At 41.4% G+C, this 22630-nt stretch overlaps 1 protein-coding gene across 1 annotated transcript in view; it reads left to right on the top strand.

Annotated features, from left to right (window-relative positions):
• Positions 1 to 22630, top strand: part of LTN1 (listerin E3 ubiquitin protein ligase 1) — a 37819-nt gene that overhangs the window by 8602 nt on the left and 6587 nt on the right. Inside the window, exons 7-23 of the mRNA XM_066620215.1 lie at positions 246 to 419; positions 1351 to 1541; positions 3406 to 3547; positions 4959 to 5714; positions 7046 to 7087; positions 7587 to 7779; positions 8205 to 8444; positions 10980 to 11133; positions 11692 to 11842; positions 12764 to 12965; positions 13690 to 13849; positions 14078 to 14182; positions 15610 to 15752; positions 19780 to 19915; positions 20193 to 20334; positions 21053 to 21266; positions 22323 to 22557. Coding sequence (XP_066476312.1) covers positions 246 to 419; positions 1351 to 1541; positions 3406 to 3547; positions 4959 to 5714; positions 7046 to 7087; positions 7587 to 7779; positions 8205 to 8444; positions 10980 to 11133; positions 11692 to 11842; positions 12764 to 12965; positions 13690 to 13849; positions 14078 to 14182; positions 15610 to 15752; positions 19780 to 19915; positions 20193 to 20334; positions 21053 to 21266; positions 22323 to 22557 — 3380 coding nt within the window. The remainder of the gene's footprint in view (positions 1 to 245; positions 420 to 1350; positions 1542 to 3405; positions 3548 to 4958; positions 5715 to 7045; positions 7088 to 7586; positions 7780 to 8204; positions 8445 to 10979; positions 11134 to 11691; positions 11843 to 12763; positions 12966 to 13689; positions 13850 to 14077; positions 14183 to 15609; positions 15753 to 19779; positions 19916 to 20192; positions 20335 to 21052; positions 21267 to 22322; positions 22558 to 22630) is intronic.

Below are 22630 nucleotides of genomic sequence, written 5' to 3'. Positions count from 1 at the left end.
ATGCAGGTCTCTTGTTATCTGGTGTGCTTCCTGGGGCATTTGGTGGGCCGCTGTAAGATACAGGAAGCTGGACTAGATGGGCCTATGGCCTGATCCAGTGGGGCTGTTCCTATGTTATTTTATCACAAAATTATTTTTTCCTCTTTGTATCAATTGGATATCAATTGGGTTGTGGGAGTCCATTGTGAGGGTTATGCATCATTTCTTTGAAAGATTTCATTTTTCTCGTTTCTGTTCTCCTGCAGGTTCGTTCAGCCTTTTTTGAGCTGATTTCTGCTTTTTGCGAGCACATTCCTGAGTCAGTGAAAATGGAAGCATCAAAGGTTTGCCCTGCAGTTCTTCTCAGCATTGATGACAGTGATGCCATTGTATGCCGTGCTCTTTGGGAGGCTACGCTTCATGTCCTTGCAACTGTCGAGGTAACATAAAGCCTCCTTTCAACTGAATGTTTTTTGTGGGGGAATTTGCTCAACTTTCAGACAGTACTTCTGAGAGGCAAGCCTGATATTTCTAGTAGGCAGGAGCCCGCTTGCTAAACAACACTAAGAAACAGAATGTGCCCCAGAACTTACCTGTCCCATTTGATTTATTTATCTTACTATGTAAACTGCTTTGTGAAGTAGTCTTGTTGAAAAGCAGTATATAAATATTATCAATAACAATAACCTGAGGCTGAGAAGGAGCGATTACGGTCTAAGGCCAGAGGCAATATTTGAACCAGGGAATTTCTGGTTCACAGTTTCTTAGCCATTGTGCTATACCAACATCAGTTTTGATGTCTCTTACAACTTGTAACAAATTACTAAACATAAACTAAACTGGAGAATGTTTGATCTTGTTAAAAATCAGGAGTGTCAGACTTTTCATACAGTGGGCTGAATAGCAATCACAATGCCTGCCTTTGTTCCCTTACCTTGGGGCCAGAAGTGAGGGTGTTAAGCAGGAAGTGATGTCATTAATCAGGTCATTACCAGAAATAAAAACTTTTTTCTCATTTAGCAACTCTAGCAAATGGCAAGAGAAAATATGCAAATCTTGACCATATTTTAAGATATGGAAGAAACCAATTAATCATGCGGGCTGCATTTTCAGCAGTGACGTCTCAGCACAGTTTAGCAGCTGATGGTGGTGCTGGGGGAGCCCAAGGGCTGGAAAAAGAGCTTCCAGAGGTTGCATGTGGCCACAGGCCTTATGTTTGACACCCATGTTCTAAATGGTAGGATGACAACCTTGTTTTGCAGTCATTCCATTTGATTTGCGTGGTTTTAGATGAAATGTTGTACTAAAAAACTTTTTCCAAGCAATTCAAGCATTCTTTAATTTACTTCCTCACTTTGTGCTGTTCCGTAGGATTGCTGGAGCCATGTGAATGCCAAGAAGGGGGTTCTGCCAAAGTTGTGGGCTGTGCTTCGTGAAGGTGGACGAGGTCTTGCTTCTGTTGTATATCCTAATCTCTTGCCATTCATTAGCAAAGTACCGCATGGCATTACAGAACCCCAACTGGATTATTTTAGAACATTTTTCACCTCTATAATCCAAGGGTATGAACCACCAGAATTACTTTATATGTATGTGTTGGGAAACAAAGAAGAATATATATTAATTTAAACACTGTAAAAGTTGCAGAAGGCAAACTGTATTCTGGATACTGTCCCTCACCTATAGGTTGGATCCAAATTTATGCTCACTCCATGGTGCAAGAGATCTTCCCTGCCACCACATTCCCTCCTGAGGCTTGCAGATCTTTATGCACGATGTGGGATAGTTCCAGAGATCCTCTCATGCTCAAGTAAAATACGTTTTGCTTGTGTCATTGCGTGAGCAATGTATAGAGCACAGGTGGCCAACCCACGGCATGCATGCCACTTACTATAGAGCTAACCCAGTAGTAGTAATTTGATGATTAAAAAAGAAAAAAAACTCATAGTGTCTTATTTTGTTTGTTCTTGAGTCTAATTCCATTGTAGGGATCTTTAGGAAAAGAGATTGAAAATAAGACTGTTGGTTTGCCTTTCTGTGGATTTGGCCAGGCCTTTTATCTTGCACAGGGGTGTCCAAAGTTTTTGGCAGGAGGGCCACATTGTCTCTCTGACACTGTGTCGGGGGCCAGGGGAAAAAGGAATTAATTTACATTTAAAATTTGAATAAATTTACATAAGTTTACATAAATGAATATATTAAAGATGAACTTATATGAATGGATGAAGGTCTTGCAATAGCTCAGTGCCGATAAAAGGCCGTGCACAAAGCAAGGCTGGCCTTTCCTTTGCTACTGCTACTGCATCACAGAGTGAAACAGCAAGCAGTGGAGGGAGCCCTCATCCCACAGCTCATGCAAGAGGTCAAACAGTCGCCCTCACGCTGTGTCAGGCCAGTGTGGGCTCCAACAAATCTCCGGAGGGCCAGGCTCATTGGAGACTGGGGGCTCCCTGAGGGCTGCATTGAGAGCTCTCGAGGGCCGCAAGTGGCCCCAGGGCCAGGGTTTGGGCACCCCTGATCTGCATATTGGATGGTAGTTATGGAGGTCACCTGCCTACCTAGCTATACTTGAGTGTTAGCATCAAGATTCTTGATTAGCAGGAATGTCTAATGTAGGGAAAGTATCCAGTTAGCCATGTTCGTGTTTGTTTTATTTTCAGCTGACCTATTAATCTCTGTGTTAAGGACACTCTGTTCCAGAACCACCATTCAGAGCGTGACACCATAGTCTTCCGAGACTGAAGGATGCCAGCATGATAATCCTTTGCCCAGCCCATCCACTTAAACCTTCCTTCAACTTTTTTTTGTTTTTTAAGTGCTCTATTTTTGCCTTTTTACAAGGTGGAAGTTTTATTCTTTTACTGTTGTAACTTGCATCGCCCCAGTTCCTTTGGGAAGGAGATGGTTGCCTCATCCTCCCAGACTATCAGTTTTCACTACTGTCTTGCTTTTAAGACATGCCTCTAAGAATTTGGGGGCTCTCCATTCTTCTGGGAGGGAAATTTCTCCAAAGTAGCCCCTTTCTGTCTGGTGTTCCATGGTTTTGGGTGGTGACAGCAATCTTTCTTAGCACTGGAATCCAGTTTTGGAATAAGACTGACTGGAAGTGAGTATTGTTTGCTAGGCTCTGCACTCTGCCTGTTTACCCTAACTACCACTGCTTCCCAGAGGCATCTGCTTGGTCACTGTGGCAAGTAGGACTCTGAAATAGATGGACCTTTGGCTGGACCCAGCAGAGCTCTTCTTAGGTTCTTAATTTTGTGTTATTTTGCAGTTCATGTTTAACTGCATTATTTGATACTAGTTTTCTAATCAATACCACTTACAACACTTTGTAAGACTAATTATGACATTATTTAATCAATTTGTACTTTAATGCAAAGCCACTAATGAAAGGTTGTTCTTTTAATTTTTGTGTTCATATAGGTTGCTGACTGAAAGAGCTCTGGCTAGCCGTTCAGAATGTTCTGCAATCATCTCCGCATGTATGGAATGCTTACGATTTACGATGCAACAGAATATAAATGAAGAACAAATAAAAATTCAAGAAATGCTTATATATGAGCAGGTATTTATAATGAGGATTTCAAAATATCATTGAGCTTTGGTAAACTTAAGTAGCAGGCAGTTAAGGTCTGCCTCAAGGTGTGTAACAAAGTGGCTAACCTTTGTTCCAAAGGCAGGGAGATGAAACTGGAAAGGTTCTGTTCTACAACAAGTTTATGAATGTGTTTGCAAAATGTTCTAGGGTTAAACTCAAAGATATGCTAGATCAGGAGTGTCAGACATTAGGCCTGCAGGCCTAATGTGGTCCCCAGAAGCAATTTATCTGGCCCCATTATAACTGGGCTCTTCCAGCAAAATAATTAGGTTCTCTCATATCTTGAAAATATGGACAAGATTTTCCCATTTTTTTTTTCTGTCATTTGCAGCTAATGAGTTTCTGTGTGAGAACAAAGTACTTATTTCTGGGCATCAACTGCTTAATGACATCACTTCGAGTTAATGATATCACTTTCTACTTAATGATGTTACTTAGGACCCTCAGCAGGCACCATGAATGCTAACTTCGGCCCTCTGTATGATACGAGTTTGACATCCCTGTGCTAGATAGACAAATGAGGTCTGCACTTACTGTTAACCCTTGAAGATTTTGAAAGTGAAAGACATGCTTTTGAGGGGTTGAAATATCTTCTGCTCCTCACTTTCCACCCTTCAGAATATTCTTAGTTCTTTGTGTCTGTTTGCAGCCCAGATCCACTGGTGATTTGGTACCATTTTTATCTTCCAGTCTTCTCAGGGCTTCTTTCTCTTTCACTATGTGAACCTAGCCCATCAAGGGTTGTATCATGAATGTGATGATATCATGGCACCTTGTACCCAAAAAAATTTGGGTTGTGGTGACATCAGAGCAAGGGCACATTAAGCCAAGCACATTGTCCTTGTTCTGTATGCATGTCAGAGTTATGCTGGGGGTAAGAAAAACCATTCCAGTTATTACCAGGCTACTGTTTACCTTCTTGTGGCACTGCATTATAGTATTTTTGTTGTCTGCTCTTGCAGGCAACACAGTAGCAAGGCAGGGAATACTGACTTAGTGCCGAATTCTATTCAGCTTTCCAGCACTAATGGAGTTGTGCTAATGGGGTATGCGCTGCATCCTGCAGTAGCAGCACAGTCATGGAGGCTTTCTCGAGGTAAGGGAACCTTTGTTCCCTTACCTTGGGGCTGCACTGTGACTGCATCGGTGCTAGAAAGTTGGATAGGTTTGGTCCCTTAGTTACTTTTGCAACAGAGTTGACTCCCTATCTCCTCAACACCTTTTTTTCCTGCACTGTGGACAATTACTTGTCTCCTGTTTCTCTGCTCCTACAAACTAAAACAAAACAGATCACTGAAATGAGCAGGGCACTTTTTTGGAAAGCTAAAATTGTTAATGCAAGATTTCAGCTCAGCCCTTTGTGTTTTCCCTTTCACAGTTGATTCCTCTCATCGATGCAGTGATTAAAGAACCCAGGTTACAAAATGGACCTTTGTTTTATGAGATAGCAGACATTTTAAACTTTTGGAAAATACGAAGAGAGACGTCAAGTGATGATGGATCAGCTCTCGCTTGTCAGAGAATGTTACTGAACTTTTGGGATGGCCTTTCCAATATTTGTGTGGCACATGTCAATACAGTAGATGCAGATGAGAAATCTTTGGCTGCTGTGTCCTGTCTGCTACAAATCCTTCAGAACCCAGCATATCAGATGAAACCAAACCAAAAGAAAGCTGTAAAGGTCAGATTTTCAGAAGAAAATGAAGGTGAAAGCAACACGGAGCACGAGAAGGATGTGAGAAGTAGTAATGAACCAGGCACTCTTCTTCATGAACAGCATCTTTCCCCTCTGAGGAATGAGCGATTAGAAGATTTAGTTTGTAAACTTGCCGAACTGAGTATTGTGTATATCAATGAGCAAAGATCTGATCGGCACTTAAAGTTCCTTTCGGCTCTGCTCTGCAATTTTGCTTCGAATAGAGTTTTCCAGGTGCTTTTGAAAGACAGAAGTAGTATTAAGGAAGCAATGAAGCCTCAGTATGAAAATCCATCTATCCAGTTTCTGTATGAAAACCTAATAGAATGGCTGAAAGAAGACTGGCGGAAAGAGACAGACTTCTTGGTTGATATTTTGTACAGTGTCCTCCACTGCTGCAGCACAGAGAGAGAAAATATTCTCAATGACCTTACAAAGGTACCGTTTACTTACAGATGAAATAAACTATAAAACCTGTTTTGTGGTGTTCAGTTTTGTGGACCGCAGGATTAAGTTTAAATTGGTTTATTGTCCTTGGTGATGGTTTGCAGCTTCCAACTTTCTTTTAGATGACTGGGCCCAATCCTATCTAATTTTCCAGTGCCAATGCAGCCATACCAATAGGGCACTGCATCCTGTGGTGGAGGGACAGTCACAGAGGCCTCCTCAAGGTAAGGGAACATTTGTTCCCTTACCTTGGGATTACATTACGGCAGCATCGGTGCTGGAAAGTTGAATAGAATTAGACCCTCAGATGGTTAAGATTAGAAATGGAGAAAAGTAGTTGCATTGATGCAACTGTATGAACAAACCTTTTGAACTTTTTTAAAATCTAGTAGTAATGTTATGTTAATCTAGTATTAATGTTAATACCCCAGTAAATTCCCCAACTTGCATGCAGAGCATACTAGGAGGAGCATGCCAGTTCCTAGTGCTAAAGCAAGGAAACTATGCACTGTCTCTGGCAGTGGTGGAGTGGTGGCACAGTTGACCACTTTTGTCCCTGCTGTTTTATAAAACACAATGATAACATTTTCAGGCAAAGTAACCCAGCTTGGTAGCATAACTTACATTAGAAAGGCTTCAGTAAAACAGTTTAGTTATTTTCAGCTGGACTTGTCTTTTCTCATGTTCATCATGCTGAGACGCTACCAAGTTGTTTTGAGGAATTGAAATGAGTTTTCCTGATTAGCAGCAATTGACTGCTGATTGTCTCCCTCTGCAGCTATCGCTTTTATTGTTGTTTGCTCTATCAGCTAGAATTTGGATTTGTGAGTGTCGGAGGTTGTCTTGGGTATTGCCTGTGACATCATTGGTCACTGGCTTCATTGTCCTCTTTTCTTTTTCCCCATGGTGATGCCATTTTTGAAAACTTTTTTTTCCCTAATGTTGAGATGTAATTTTCTGGAAACTTAATATGGTACTGAAGAGCAATATGTTAATTGACTTTTAATTGGTTACGTACTTTGACTGCTTATGGAAAAAAAGGCTGAATTCCTTAAAAGCAGATCTACTTGCAAGAAAACTTTCAACAGATTGGCAGTCTTGAGAATAGATTTACACACAAGGAGGCAGTGCAGCCAGTTGTGCTGCCTATAGGGATGAGGGGCTTCTCCTGAAGCAGATCCATTTATGAGTGTGTGAATGGGAGGGAAAAAGAGAGAGAGGACTGTAGCATGTATTAAAATAAGTATTAAGCCACTTAGGGAATTGTGCAGGTCTTTCCTTATTTCGCAATATTAAAATTATTCTTTCTTTTTCTGTTTTAGATGGATTTGAAGTGGAATATACTCCTTCAGATAATTCAGAAGGTATATCCTTGTTTGTTCTTACTTTTCAAATATTAATCTAGATCCAGAGAAGTTGTTTCCATTTGCACATAGGGGGTTTCCTCTTTTGATGGCAATCTCCCATGCCCCTTGAAAAGCTTTCCCTCAAGGTTAGGAGGCATTCCAGGTGTAAGGGGTTGCTGCTGGGTAACAGCAGCAGCTGTGATACACCCTCTTCCAATGAGATGGCTTCATGTGGCACAGACGTGAATTCCATCTGCCCTAGGAAGTGCTTTGTTTTTGGTGAGGGGTAGGAATGGAGTCTTCTTCCCATCTCTCTTTCCCCAAGCTTTTTACCCAAGACCCTGTCACTATCACTACAGAATGCACAAGGAACCCACCAACTTCTTGGTATTGGCGTGCTTAACCAAGGCATACTTCATGCACTGTTTTGTTTTCTGTATGGATTATATTCAAAGATGACTTATTTTCCAAGTAAGCAACCACCTTAAAACTCTGTGGATATATTTTTATGATGCAGGCATGTTCAAGCTCAGAGAAACATTCCTTAAGTTATGCTTGGCTGAAAGGAGATGTGTTGGGGGAGAAGCTTGTTGCTCTGGCTGATGATCTGTGTAGTATAAGTTTGAAAACCACAGTCGCTACCTCGGAATCCTTTCATTCAGAAAGATGGACTCTATTAAGTTTGGTGTTGTCTCAGCTGATTAAAAATGGTAAGTGACTTTGGATTTCGCAAGGATTCAGAAAATGACAGTTTTAACAAAAAAAGAGGGAGGGAGCAAGGTGTGGTAAGTGCATGCTTTGTACACAGAAAGTGTCATTCAATCCCTGCTACTTTTAGGTAAGGTAGGAAAATGTCAGAGAATTGGCAAGCCACTGTCAGTCATTGTGGATAGGGCTGAGCTAGACAGCCCAGTAGGCTCACTTGGGGTAAGACAGCTTCCTGTGCTCCAGTCCTTCAGGGAGAGACCTGGAGGGTTGGCCTACTACGGGAAGCATGAGACGCTGGCATCGATAAATGGGCAGCGGGCCCAGTTGTCTTGGGTTGGAGACTCTAGGACTGCAGAATGCACTTGGTCCAGGATAGTCAGGTCAGCAGTTGCAGAGTAACTTACAGTGTGCCTTCTTTAATCAACAGAATCCTTGATTGGTGAAGTTTATGTGAAAAGGATTATTGATAAACTTCAAGCTGCTCTGTCTAGAGCGAAGGATCTTTCTGAAGCTGGAAACACTGAACCCTCTGTGTCTTTCATCTGTGACATAGCTTCTAACTTTTTCAGCTCAGTTAAAGGATGCTTGTTGATGCCATCATCAGAAGACTTGTTGTTCACCATTTTCCAGTTGTGTGCCCAGAGTCAAGAAGTAACATGTTTGTCAGGTACTGCAGGAAAAATATCATTTAGACTAAACCATATTGATTCTACCATATGCATTTTGTTGCTTGCTGTTGTATATTTGTGGGTCCAATCCTATACAACTTTCCAGTACTGATGCAGCTGTGCCAACAGGGTGTGAACGCCATCCTGTGATGATGGTGGGGCAGTCATGGATGTCTCCTCAAGCTACCTTGGAGCTGTATCGGCAATGGAAAATTGATAAGATTGTATGAATTGCAGGGAAGATCATGTCTCTTTGGAAAGTATCAGGAAAATATTTTATTTTGGTACATTTATATACCACCCATTCTCCAAGCTGCTCGGGGTGGTGCTCTTCTCCTTCCTTTTTTTTTTAATCCTCTCAACAACCTTGAAATGTACGTTAGCCTGACAGTGACTGGCTCAAGGTCACCCAGTAAATTTCATAGCTGAGTGGGGATTTGAAACCTTCTCAGTTCAAGTCTAACTCAGTGGTTCTCACATGTTTAGCACCGGGACCCACTTCTTAGAATGGCAAATTGTAAGGACCCACCAGAAGTGGCATCATCAAGCAGGAACATTTTTAACAATCCTAAGCTTCAATCCTACCCACATTTTACCCAGGAGTCCCATTGACTGTCATTGTTAAAAGAATATACATAGTAGCTTGTTGCATTTTCTCAAATGCAGTCACATACCATGGTAGCATCAAGTCTAACATATTAAAAATAAAATATTGAACATAAGAACATAAAAACAGCCCCACTGGATCAGGCCATAGGCCCATCTAGTCCAGCTTCCTGTATCTCACAGCGGCCCACCAAATGCCCCAGGTAGCACACCTGATAACAAGAGACCTGCATCCTGGTGCCTTCCCTTGCATGTGACATAGCCCATTTCTAAAATCAGGAGGTTGCACGTGCACATCATGGCTTGTAACCCATAATGGATTTTTCCTCCAGTAACTTGTCCAATCCCCTTTTAAAGGCGTCTCAGGCCAGATGCCATCACCACATCCTGTGGCAAGGAGTTCCACAGACCAACCACACGCTGAGTAAAGAAATATTTTCTTTTGTCTGTCCTAACTCTCCCAACACTCAATTATAGTCGATGTCCCCTGGTTCTGGTGTTATGTGAGAGTGTAAAGAGCATCTCTCTATCCACTTTATCCTTCCCATGCATAATTTTGTAAGTTTCAATCATGTCCCCCCTCAGGCATCTCTTTTCGAGGCTGAAGAGGCCCAAACGCTGTAACCTTTCCTCATAGAGAAGGTGCCCCAGCCCAGTAATCATCTTAGTCGCTCTCTTTTGCACCTTTTCTATTTCCACTATATCCTTTTTGAGATGTGTCGACCAGAACTGGACACAATACTCCAGGTGTGGCCTTACCATCGATTTGTACAATGGCATTATAATATTAGCTGTTTTGTTCTCGATACCTTTTCTAATGATCCCAAGCATAGAATTGACCATCTTCACTGCCGCCACACATTGGGTCGACACTTTCATTGACTTGTCCACCACTACCCCAAGATCTTTCCCCTGATCTATCACAGACAGCTCAGAACCCATTAGCCTATATGTGAAGTTTTGATTTTTTGCCCCAATGTGCATGACTTTACACTTACTTACATTGAAATGCATCTGCCATTTTGCTGCCCATTCTGCCAGTTTGGAGAGATCCTTCTGGAGCTCCTCACAATCACTTCTGGTCTTCACCACTCAGAAAAGTTTGGTGTCATCTGCAAACTTAGCCACTTCACTGCTCAACCCTGTCTCCAGGTCATTTATGAATGGGGACCCACCTAGTGGATCCCAACCCACAGTTTGAGAAACACTGTTCTAACGAGTACATCATACTATCTCTCAAGATAGCAGGTGGGTACGTGCAAATTGGTTGTTAAATCAAAGCTTGATTATATATGTATATAAAATATCTGACAGCTTTCTTGACAATAGGCCAGGCAACAAAAACCTTGCAAAGAAATTTTAAGTATGCAAAGCTGATCAAGAATAACGAATCAGGCAATACTTTCAGGGTAAACTTATCAGAATAAACTTGTTTGTCTTCTCTATCATGGCAAACCAGGCAATTAAAAGGTTAAGCATTTTATATCCTATAGTTGAGTATATAACAGTTTTTCTGAAATGGTATTTGACAATGCATTGGCTCAGAACTTGAGTCCTAAAATTGGTTGTAAAAGGAGGAGAACATGACTTTCTTTCAGATATCTCTTAAGGGCAGGATATTGTTCTTAATCTCTTGGCTTCCATATTTTGTATTGGCAACCTTCAGTCTCGAAAGACTATGGTATCGCGCTCTGAAAGGTGGTTCTGGAACAGCGTCTAGTGTGGCTGAAAAGGCCAATCCGGGAGTGACAATCCCTTCCACACCGGGAGCAAGTGCAGTCTGTCTCCCTGGCTATGGGCCTTCCTTCTTTGCCTCAGACTGTTGGCAAAGTGTCTCTTCAAACTGGGAAAGGCCATGCTGCACAGCAATATTTGCCATTGTCCTCAGCATAATTCAGTAGATAACTGTGTATTTTTTACAATTGTAGATTTCCTTGTAAATAAGTTGAAGCATACTTGGTTATGTGGTTTGACATCACTTGTGCATCAGCTTGGTGATATGAATAAAGAGAGCACTTTCCTGCAGAGATCTGCATTCTGGGTCAAGAACCAGCTTCAGTCTCCCACATTGGAGATTAAAAGGTAGCTATCTAATGAATAATTTGTTTTCTTGGACCAGTGCAAATGTTACATATTCTTCTGAATATAAAACTAAAGTTTCATCATAATAGGAATTTGGTGGTTTGAAACTGGTTTAAAATACTAGGTAACATAGAATTACCGTTTGCATTAAAGTCAATAACACTATAACTATTCACCATAGTTGGGGTAGAGGAAATTTATGCTTGGCAGGAGGAGCTTCAAGACACAATCACACTTGTATTTGTGTGTACTTCTGTTTACTTCTGAGCATGTACTCTGTACTTCTGTACTTCTGAGCATGTTGTGGTGTAGGTTGTGTTTTGATACATAATGTCTATTACTGTCTGATACTTATGTTTTCTTGGGGTTTATTTGTAAATACTCCAAAATCTATCTGGATAAGCAGTTACCCTTCTAAAAGAAAAACCAAAACTTTTTTTTAAATTGTTGGTTTCTGAACTGAGAGTTAAAAATACAAGATCTGAAGTATGCATTTTGCTGTTTGATTTTCGCTAGGGTTTTTTTCCAAGTAAATGATTGGTTTTTTTCTCTCCTCAGCTTGCAGGTTTTGATCTCTGCAGTCAGTGACTTATTGACTAAACTCTTGGAAACTGATGATGTTCCTACTTATATTCTGAGAGATTATATTAAATTTCTCACTCCAAGCAAACCTGAATGGGAAAAGATGCGGGAATCTATGTCCAATGAGGTGTGTATATATGTCATTACACAATGAAAAATATTAGCCTTTGTAGCTTGGTCTGTCAGTGCAAAAGGTGAAATGTTCAGTGTGGGAAGGAAAAATTAGCTGTGTAAAATGTGTCATGTAACTGTTTTGCAGGTATAAATCAAATCACTTAATAATTTCATTACATTATTATATCATTAAAATAATTTTATTTGAAGGACATTTTAAATATGGTAGATGTCAGTGGTAAGTCTTGTTGCATCTTTTGTGTAGGCAGTGGGCTTGTTCATTTTGTATTTGTGTTTGCTTCCCTATTACTACATTCAGACCTCAGTATCCATGGGGGAGTCATTCCTGGACCTCCTGCAGATACCAAAACCTGTGAATAATGGAATCTGCAGATCAGTCCAATATTGCCTCTGAACGCGACCAGAGATGCAGCCTCTGCGAGCCTCAGAAACACCCCCAGAGGTGCTGAAAGAACACTTAAAGTTTTTGTCAAAACCTGAAGTGCCTTTTTTGCACCTCCAGGAGTGTTTCAGAGGCCGCACACAACCTCTGTGGACCTCAGAAAGACTCTCGGACGCAACTGGAGAACACCTTCATTTGTGTCTGGGAGTCAGGTCTGGCACTCCACTGTGGGTTCAAAACCTGCAGTTAATTAAATCCACAAAATCCATGGATATAGAATCTGTACCTATACTATTCTTCTCAAGTAGAACAGAATAGAATAATCCTCATCATCTATATGAGGAACACTTCAGCAGTTGTGGAAAGTAAATCCTCTTGGGGATCAGTTTCACCTGCTCGTTTTAACAGCTTTCTGTTATTAAGATGTGGAATTTTAATATGACACTTCTATTTGGGAAATAAAATATCTCAGATTGTGTGACACAAGTAAAAACTGACATTTCCCTTTCTCTATTTTCATGTTGCTAACAGTGGTTAAAGAAACCACTTCTGGAAGGAAGACTGAGTATGAATTGTGAGATTTCTGAAACCGATCCAAAGCTTTGTATCATGGCTAAACTTCCTAGCCACCTCTGCTCTGCAGCACTATTAAGTCGAATGGCATTGTTGATACTGGAAAAAGGGGTGGTGTTTGAAAACCATGAAGTGGAAAGAAGCAACCTTGAAAATATGAGTAAGTGGAGGCTTAGAATCTTGAAAAAAAAAATGCATTTGCCTTGTTCTTATCTTACTGTGGAGACCAATTATCAGGCAGAAAAGTCGCATATAAATATTTTAAATAAATTAAATGGTTGCTTTAAAAACAATGAATTGGTTAAGGATACTTTTAGATCATAACTTGTTTGAATTTGTATCACCTTTTGTGTGATGATGTACACTGGGATTTACTGCATTTACTTAAAGATGTAATTGGGAGCCAAAGTTCTATTTGTACTTTGCTGCTCCCACAGAGCCTCCCACATTCACAGGCTTTTCTGTTTACTTCTGTGGCAGGGAAAAGAGTTGCTTGCTAGACACAGTGCTGCTTCTTCCATTGCTCTGAATGGAAACAACCCTGTGTGTGTATGTAAGCTCCCCTGTGACAATAAAGTTCCTTTGTGAACAGGCTCACGTTCAGTCCAGTGAATAGAATTCTGGATTTAGAATTTAGAAGACAAAAGTTTTTGACCATTTCTTAGCCTCGTTCCTTAACTGAAATCAGATTATAGTGGTGCTGTGAGGTTATAAATGAGGGCTGTCCAGCACTGTGTATGATTAAAGTGCTGCGTAAATAATAAAAATAACATTGCCAGTTCCCACTGGAGACAGATGATGTGCAGCTAAGAATGTAGGTGTACAAAAGTTGAATAAGGACTTCCTGACAGTGCTAAGCAGCTGTTGCTGTTGGCTTTTTCTAGTTGCAGAGCAGCTGTATGCCTTACAGTGGATTGAAGAACTATCAAACCCACCTGGCTTGCTCCTTGAATTTCTTCACACCGTCCAAATAATGAATGTCTCGTCTGACAAACTCTGTGCACTCAGTAATATTCCTTCTCTCTTACAATCATTGTTCGCTAGGTAAGGATATGTCTTACTAATGTTTTAAATGCACTTATTTTTCAAACAACTTTCATTAAAAGCACCAAATGTTATGATTTTTATCTTTAAATACAATTTTTGCTATTTTCAAAAGGCTGTCTCTTTGTGAACTCTTCATACTGAGAGTAAATAGAAATGAACGTATCTGTTTTTACCTATAAATAAATTGGGTGTATTACACAAGCTCCCTTTGTTATTCTCTCATAGATCAAAAGAGAGTGGAAGACTTTGGGCCTTAACCATGGCTAAACTGATAGACTCCCAGAATATTGTCTCCTGTGAGATAAAAGCACTTTTCGATACAACAGAAAGGTATGATGGTAGGCTTGTAATTCTCTGAAGGTTGTGACTGTGCCTGTTGCTGCTGCCGCCACCACCACATTGATAGAGCAGGAAATGGGAGGAAAGGGCCACAGTATATCTGCTGTTACCCAAGAGATGATGCTCTAATGCAGGGGCTTCCAAACTATGACCCATGGTGCACCTAAAAAAAATCCCCTCAGGCATGGCACAGCAATGGCAAAGCCTTATTGTTCTGTCCTGCCACCTCCTGTCTTCTTAGAAACTTGCACTGGACGGCCACTTCTGCTGCTGATTGCCCCAGAAGGCCCTGAGCCCCAATTTCCCGGGGGAAGCTGCTGCTCATTGGGTGTGAAGATGGGAGGCGGCAGGGGAGGACAGTAAGGCTTTGCCATACCACGCCTGAGGGGATTTTTTGAGTGCACCAGATCAGATCTGGGGGCCATAGTTTGGAGGCCCTGCTCTAATGCTAAGACAGACACATATTGGCAGTCATGTCGCTCTGCTATCTGGATCTTCCATTGTGGCTCCAGTTTGAAGGATAAGATCCTCCTTCGCTCCATGAGGAGCACACCTACCAGATGAATATCAGGTAGTAATGGTACTGCACTGGACTTCATATATACTCAGATTTAAAACACTTGTAGCTTTGAATATGTTTCACTGAAATAAATACATCTTGTGCATTATAGGTGTGATGTACTGTGAATAGGTCAAATATATTTTCAGTTGGAATTGAAATATTGGACTGTGTGTGTGTGTGTGTGTGAGAGAGAGAGAGAGAGAGAGATTGTCTTTAAAATTCCTACCATGCCTTTTGTCTCCTTTTCATACATGATTTTGATACTCTGTGATTTAGTTTCCTGTCTATTGCAAATAAAATACTATGTTCTTTAGGCAAGGAATGGTGAAAGGTAGATTGTGGAATGATTTGCAGTAGACTGGGAATATTTTTGACTCTCAGTTGTTAATAGTAGCACTAACAGAAAGTGCATGCACACATGTGTCAACATACACACATTTGATTGTCGGAATCCTTCATCTGTTATAAACCTTATGCAGATGTGTACAGTACTTCCATGTGGAGGTCATCCCTATGTATGGCTCATGGAGAACTGTAGACAATTAGCTAAGGCAGCTGAATCAAATATGACTCCCCCACCCAACCAGTCTTTTACCTGGCTCTGGTTGGTGGACCTCCAAGTAAAAAAAAAAAATGTACATCACCAAAGTCTAAAGTGTAGTCATGCCTGCCTTGGCAGCACTAATATTTTTGTAGGTTGCAAAGTGGAGGAAGCCTTGTTCTTCCTCTCACACTGCAACAAAAGCAGCACATGAAATCATCTTTCTTTGCTTCATCACCTTTCTAACTTTTTCTTGATAATAACTGTAATGCTGATTCTTAGATTTCACTCTTACTGCTTCCTTTCCATGGGCAGGTTTTTTCCATTAACTGAAGGCAGCTTGCATACACTTCAGAATCTGTCTCCATTTTTACTTGAGGAAAATAAGGAAGAGCTTGTCATTCAGTGCACAGCTAAACTTATGACATGCAGCGAAAGTGAACTCTCCAGTACTGATGGTCAGTGTCGTTAAGTATTACTTTAATGCTTCATTGAATTGTAATGGCTGGATGTTCAGTTGACCCATTTAATCACTTGTTTAAATTACTTGCCACTGAGCATTTCTGTTGTCATTTATGAAAGCAAAAGAAGAATTTTGTAAGGGACTAACACATTATGAAGAATGTGTGAGTTAGAATGTGTGAGTTTGGCCTTTGTTTTGTTTTTTTGAACTGGTACATTGAGGTGGGATGTGAAATAGTGGAGGGACATTCCTGTCCTGGTCTCATGTTACCCTGTGCACCAATTACACTTTTAAAACTTCAGTTGAATCTTTGAAAAACAAATGTTAGTGCATGGAGGGCAGAGGACGCAATCAGGAGAACTGCAGCTACGAGTTAAATCCCCTTGCCCGCTTTTCAAAGTGCCATCATAGTCACCCTCCCCACCAGTGCTAGTGAAAGGAAAAAGGCCAAAACTCATACATTCTATAGAACATGTAATTTACATAAGAACATAAGAACAGCCCCACTGGATCAGGCCATAGGCCCATCTAGTCCAGCTTCCTGTATCTCACAGCGGCCCACCAAATGCCCCAGGGAGCACACCAGATAACAAGAGACCTCATCCTGGTGCCCTCCCTTGCATCTGGCATTCTGACATAACCCATTTCTAAAATCAGGAGGTTGCGCATACGCATCATGGCTTGTACCCCGTAATGGATTTTTCCTCCAGAAACCTGTCCAATCCCCTTTTAAAGGCGTCTAGGGTAGACGCCAGCACCACATCCTGTGGCAAGGAGTTCCACAGACCGACCACACGCTGAGTAAAGAAATATTTTCTTTTGTCTGTCCTAACCCGCCCAACACTCAATTTTAGTCGATGTCCCCTGGTTCTGGTATTATGTGAGAGTGTAAAGAGCATCTCCCTATCCACTCTGACCATCCCCTGCATAATTTTGTATGTCTCAATCATGTCCCCCCTCAGGCGTCTCTTTTCGAGGCTGAAGAGGCCCAAACGCCGTAGCCTTTCCTCATAAGGAAGGTGCCCCAGCCCCGTAATCATCTTAGTCGCTCTCTTTTTCACCTTTTCCATTTCCATTATGTCTTTTTTGAGATGCGGCGACCAGAACTGGACACAATACTCCAGGTGTGGCCTTACCATCGATTTGTACAACGGCATTATAATACTAGCTGTTTTGTTCTCAATACCCTTCCTAATGATCCCAAGCATAGAATTGGCCTTCTTCACTGCCGCTGCACATTGGGTCGACGCTTTCATCGACCTGTCCACCACCACCCCAAGATCTCTCTCCTGATCTGTCACAGACAGCTCAGAACCCATCAGCCTATATCTAAAGTTTTGATTTTTTGCCCCAATGTGCATGACTTTACACTTACTGACATTGAAGCGCATCTGCCATTTTGCTGCCCATTCTGCCAGTCTGGAGAGAGCCTTCTGGAGCTCCTCACAATCACTTCTGGTCTTCACCACTCGGAAAAGTTTGGTGTCGTCTGCAAACTTAGCCACTTCACTGCTCAACCCTGTCTCCAGGTCATTTATGAAGAGGTTGAAAAGCACCGTTCCCAGAACAGATCCTTGGGGCACACCACTTTTCACCTCTCTCCATTGTGAAAATTGCCCATTGACACCCACTCTCTGCTTCCTGGCCTCCAACCAGTTCTCAATCCATGAGAGGTCCTGTCCTCTAATTCCCTGACTGTGGAGTTTTTTCAGTAGCCTTTGGCAAGGGACAGTGTCAAACGCCTTCTGAAAGTCCAGATATATAATGTCCACGGGTTCTCCCAAATCCACATGCCTATTGACCTTTTCAAAGAATTCTATAAGGTTCGTGAGGCAAGACTTACCCTTACAGAAGCCATGCTGACTCTCCCTCAGCAAGGCCTGTTCATCTATGTGTTTTGAGAACCTATCTTTGATGAGGCATTCCACCATCTTACCCGGTATGGATGTTAGGCTGACTGGCCTATAGTTTCCTGGGTCCCCCCCTTTCCCTTTTTAAAAATAGGCGTGACATTTGCTATCCTCCAATCTTCTGGCACCGTGGCCGTTTTGAGGGACAAGTTGCATACCTTAGTCAAGAGATCTGCAACTTCATTCTTCAATTCCTTCTTTCTTTGCGGTATACACCTCTGCTGGGCCTCTATTACTGTTGTTTTAAGCAGCCTCCATGCACTCTGGAGAGATTGGACTCTTTTTACCCTCCCTTTCAACCTCCTTCTAACCAGCCTCCTCGTTTGGGGGAAGTCTGCCCGTCGGAAGTCAAGGGTTTTTGTTAAGAGATTTGCCTGGTATTCTTCCCCCAACGTGCACGTCAAAACGGATCACAGCATGATCACTGTTCCCCAATGGCTCAGTAATGTTTACATCTCTAACCAGGTCCTGCATACCGCACAATATTAAATCCAGAGTCACCTGTCCTCTGGTGGGCTCCGTGACTAGCTGCTCTAAGCCACAGTCATTTAGCACGTCAAGAAATCCGGTTTCCTTATCGTGACCAGAACACAAATTGACCCAGTCAATATGAGGATAATTGAAGTCCCCCATGATTACAACCCTGTCCCTCCTTGTCACCTCCCTGATCTGTTTCCTCATTTCAAGGTCCCCATCAGATTTCTGGTCTGGAGGACGATAGCACGCCCCCAGTATTACATCGCTGCACAAGCCTGGTAATTTAACCCACAGAGATTCTACGGTGGAGTCAGACCCACCTTCAATCTCTACTTTGCTATCCCTTCCTTAACATAAAGGGCCACCCCACCTCCAACACGCCCCTGCCTGTCCCTCCTGTAGAGTTTATAGCCTGGGATTGCGTTATCCCAGATTCTCCGCATTCCACCAGGTTTCCGTTATTCCCACTATGTCAGTGTTTTCCCTTGTCACCAGACATTCCAGTTCTCCCACCTTTGCTCGTAGACTTCGGGCATTCACATAAAAGCATTTGTACACGGAATGCCCTAGGATGGGCTGCTTATTCGCTCCTTTGTCCCCGCATCCTCTCATTGTGCCAAACCGTCTATCACATCCTATCACGCTACCTTTGCCAATTTCTTCTCCTACCCTGCCTTTGTCTTGTTGTTCTCTAACCTCCCCATCCTCATCCCATAGGGATGAGGAGTCCCAAACCGGATGTCCCTCAGCTCCTGTCGGCCTTCCCCCAGCATTTAACTGGTCAGCAAAGGTCAGCATTTGGTCATAAGGAGTCACATTTCTGTGCTGTGAATTGTGGTTATTGGTTAAATGCTTGATTCTAAGATGCATGTATTATCAAGTACCTATCAGATGAATAAAGTGAATCTTGGTTTACCTAAAATTATTTACAGCTTGAATTAAAGGAAAGTTTACAGTGAGCCTTGGGATTCTTAGGCCAGTTATGTATTTTCAGAAAATTTGCCTTGTTATCAACCTGAGCTTAGCAAATCTTTGGTTTTTGCCTGACTTATCTTCAACTATTCCATGAAATGTTACAGTTATTCTCTGTCTCTCCCAGAGTCCCCGAGGAATGTCAGGGAGGACAGGTCAGTGGTTAGGCACTCAAAAGAGGAGACTGCCTAGAAGTGGAGTAAAAGTATTGGTAACTGGCTGTGCTCTGATGGCCGTTCTTGAACTCTGTTGAATGATAGGAAGACTGTTGCTTCTGTGCAGAATGTGCACATTATATGTTTTCTTGTATACGGCAATCAGCAGACTATAGTTGATGGACTCATTTCAATAGGGTTTAATGTTCATATTCAGAAAATGAAAAAGTAAATATGAAAATCATAAGGTCAGCTGCAGGATGCACCATGCCTGCACTGAGGTGTCTATGGTTCATCCTTGTTACTGCTAAGACCTATAAAATTAAGGATGAGAAGTCATGTGGAGTTTTGACACTGTTTCCCATCTCCTTCCCTCTTCTTGTTGGTTGACTTGCCTGCTTTTGAGTGAAATGCCAATGTTCACTTCCTTTGGTCACTGTTCTCCTTTTTCATTCTTAACTTGCTGTTCTTAGGCTAGTCTTTAACCTCATATTTGTTTCTATTTTAGGAGCTTTTGGATACCTTGCTATTTTAAATTCCTGCTTGAATGGTAGGAATACTGACTATGAAGAAATAATGTCTGGAATATTAAAAATCATCATATCCTGGCGCAGTGACTTTGAGAACAGCTTTCTTTTTAGCTGGTGAGCAATTTTGCTGTGGCCTTTTTACAGCTAGCCTAAGTTGCACATTTTAATACTCACCAAAGTTGAATTTTCATTATTGCTGGCCTTCTAAACAGACAACGTTGTGCTTCTCTGCAGTCCTGGTTATTACGGAGGAGTAGCTTTAATAGTGGTCATAAGATAAAGGATCCATACTTGTTTGCTTGTTAATTTGCTATGATACAAATATTAGTATTAAATTATGCATTTCTTACAAGAAATGTTTTAACATTTTTCCCCTCTGTTTTTGCCCAAGCAATCTAAAGGAAGCAAGCCCTCATTTGCTTGGCTTCAATATAGAAATGATCCGTTTTGTTTCTCTCTTACTGAAAAATCATTTCACGCTGGTGGACAGCGAGTGGGATTTTGTCATGTGTTCCATGCTGGCTTGGTTAGAGGTAAGTGACAAATGTGAATACACAGAATGATATTTTTAGCATTTGTATAAAGACTTAAGAGCCGCAGATATTTTTCCCTTTGAGTCCACTGGGTGGCAGCTCCTGTCCTTTGTAATCTAAAATATTACAAGAGGCTATTGTGTGCACTTAATTAGTATGACTATATGGTCTGTTTTAATGGCTAATTACTGGCTACTGTTTTGAATATTATGGAGCGAAATTTTTAGATCTCTTCAAATTGTGTGAATTCAACCTAGTCTTTCTTCCACAGCAGGCTCAACGAACAACTTGATATTGCATTTTTCTAATCTGAATACACAGGCCCTTGACTGATAAATGTTACGCCTGTTCCAGAGGTGTGGTTGGGCAGGGGAAGGGAAATAAAACTCCAGAACTTCTCCACCAGCAGGAGTGCTGAGATGCTGCCTTTAACAATTTTTGAAAATGACCTTAGTCAAGAAGTAGCATCAGACTCAGCAGGAGACAAACTGAGAAATTTGGCTAGGGACATACATGAAGCTAGATTGAATGACCTTGATTTATCAGACTTTGGAAACAGGAGATATTTTCTGCCTCGTTAAAACTAATCAAACTAAACCTTGCAAGTTTGGGTAGCACTGACTTACGATGTTGTTCTATGAGCAGGTGTTGTTAGTTACTGAAATCCTGCAATTTAAAAAAAATTGAAACCTCTTTGGGCACTATTAATATTTTTCAGACGACAAGTGAAAGCCCGGCAGTCTTTCCTGAGGCGCTGGATCAAGTGTTTGCCTGTGCTTCCTGTGACCTGACTGCTGCCTCGAGTGCTTATTTCCAGGCAGCAACTCCTGAAATCATTGAAAAACTTCCAGCAAACCTCATGACTGAATGGAAGGAGTTCTTTTCTGAAGGCATTCATGGTTTACTTTTACCTTTGTTGGTAAAAATCACAAGTAAGTCTGTGGCAAATGTCCAGTCTGTGGACAGACGTGATATGGAAATGGAACTGACTTGAATACTTTGGCATGCTGGCTAATAGGTAGAGCTTACTTAAGAAAATGTAAACTGCAAGACTTGGAGGCACAAGTGCAAGTTATCACCAAAAATCCCAGGGTGATGCAGAGAACTAAAGGAGATGTTTTTCTGCATATGGTGTCAACAAAGACATTCCTTTGTCTTCATACTTTCCACTCCTCCATGTTCGTCCCTTCTGTTCTCCAGGGTTTTTTTTTATTGCCTATTGGGAAACTCCTTTGATAGTTGCCCATTAATAGGAATAATCCCATCAAGAAAATTCCCATAAACCTGTATTTTTATACACACTTCATAGTGAGAGTTCTTGCTGCCTCTCCCTAATCTAAATAGAATGCCTTCTCCTTGACAGTCCCTGCCTGTCTCAGTAAGGTGTTGACATTTTAAGAATGTAGGTTTGGGGGATGGGGAGTGGGGAAACACTTTAACTCTGCTTTATTGCCTCATAAGGCTACAGTTTAGTCAAAAAGACTTAGGTACCTTGAATGCTCTTAGTTTTAACACAACTCTGTACGACTTTAAATATTTAAGAGCTTCTAGCACTGAAAAATGTATTCTGCTGAAGGATGGGCAACAATTTTTCAAGGGTACACAAAAGCAGACTCATTGAGCATGTGTGACCTTTGCAAAATACAGTTAATTAATCATAATACAGAACATGTTCATCCATTTCGTTGATCATTTCTTTAATCTATGTCTATGACAGTGTCTATGGACACTCTGTCAGCCCATCACCTTTCTAGGCTTCTGAGCCAGTTGACAAAAGATTATCTTTTCAGCAGTGACCCAAACCTTAAAAATTCTTTGTGTTTTGTAGTCTGTTGAAGAAACCATATGCGATTTAGGTTTTTAAGGCTCTGTGTTGCATATTGCATTTTTGGATGGTTATGTTAGATAAACATAATGATTCTGTAGCCTCTGTTGTAGATTTGCTAAACTGAATGGAAAACGTAAATTATCTTTTATCTCCTGAACAGGAAAAGAAAAGGATGCATCAGAAACATTTCAAGACTCCATGTTGAAATCCTTGGGTCAGGCTTTAACATTCATCTCAGCAGATCAGTTATTGAACCACAAACTTCCTTCTAGATTTGTTGCTGGCCAGAAAACAAACCTTCCCGATAATCTGCAGACTTTGTTAAATACATTATCTCCACTGCTTCTTTTCAGAGCGAGACCTGTTCAAATTGCAGTATACCACATGTTAAATAAGTAAGTTATTTCCCACTTTAACCCAACTACTTGGATGTCTTCCTGCTGAAGCATTTTCATTGGTGGAAGAGGT

Source organism: Tiliqua scincoides, chromosome 3 (genome assembly GCF_035046505.1).
Source record: "Tiliqua scincoides isolate rTilSci1 chromosome 3, rTilSci1.hap2, whole genome shotgun sequence".
Lineage (NCBI taxonomy): Eukaryota > Metazoa > Chordata > Lepidosauria > Squamata > Scincidae > Tiliqua > Tiliqua scincoides.
This window is presented reverse-complemented; position numbering and strand designations above follow the sequence as displayed.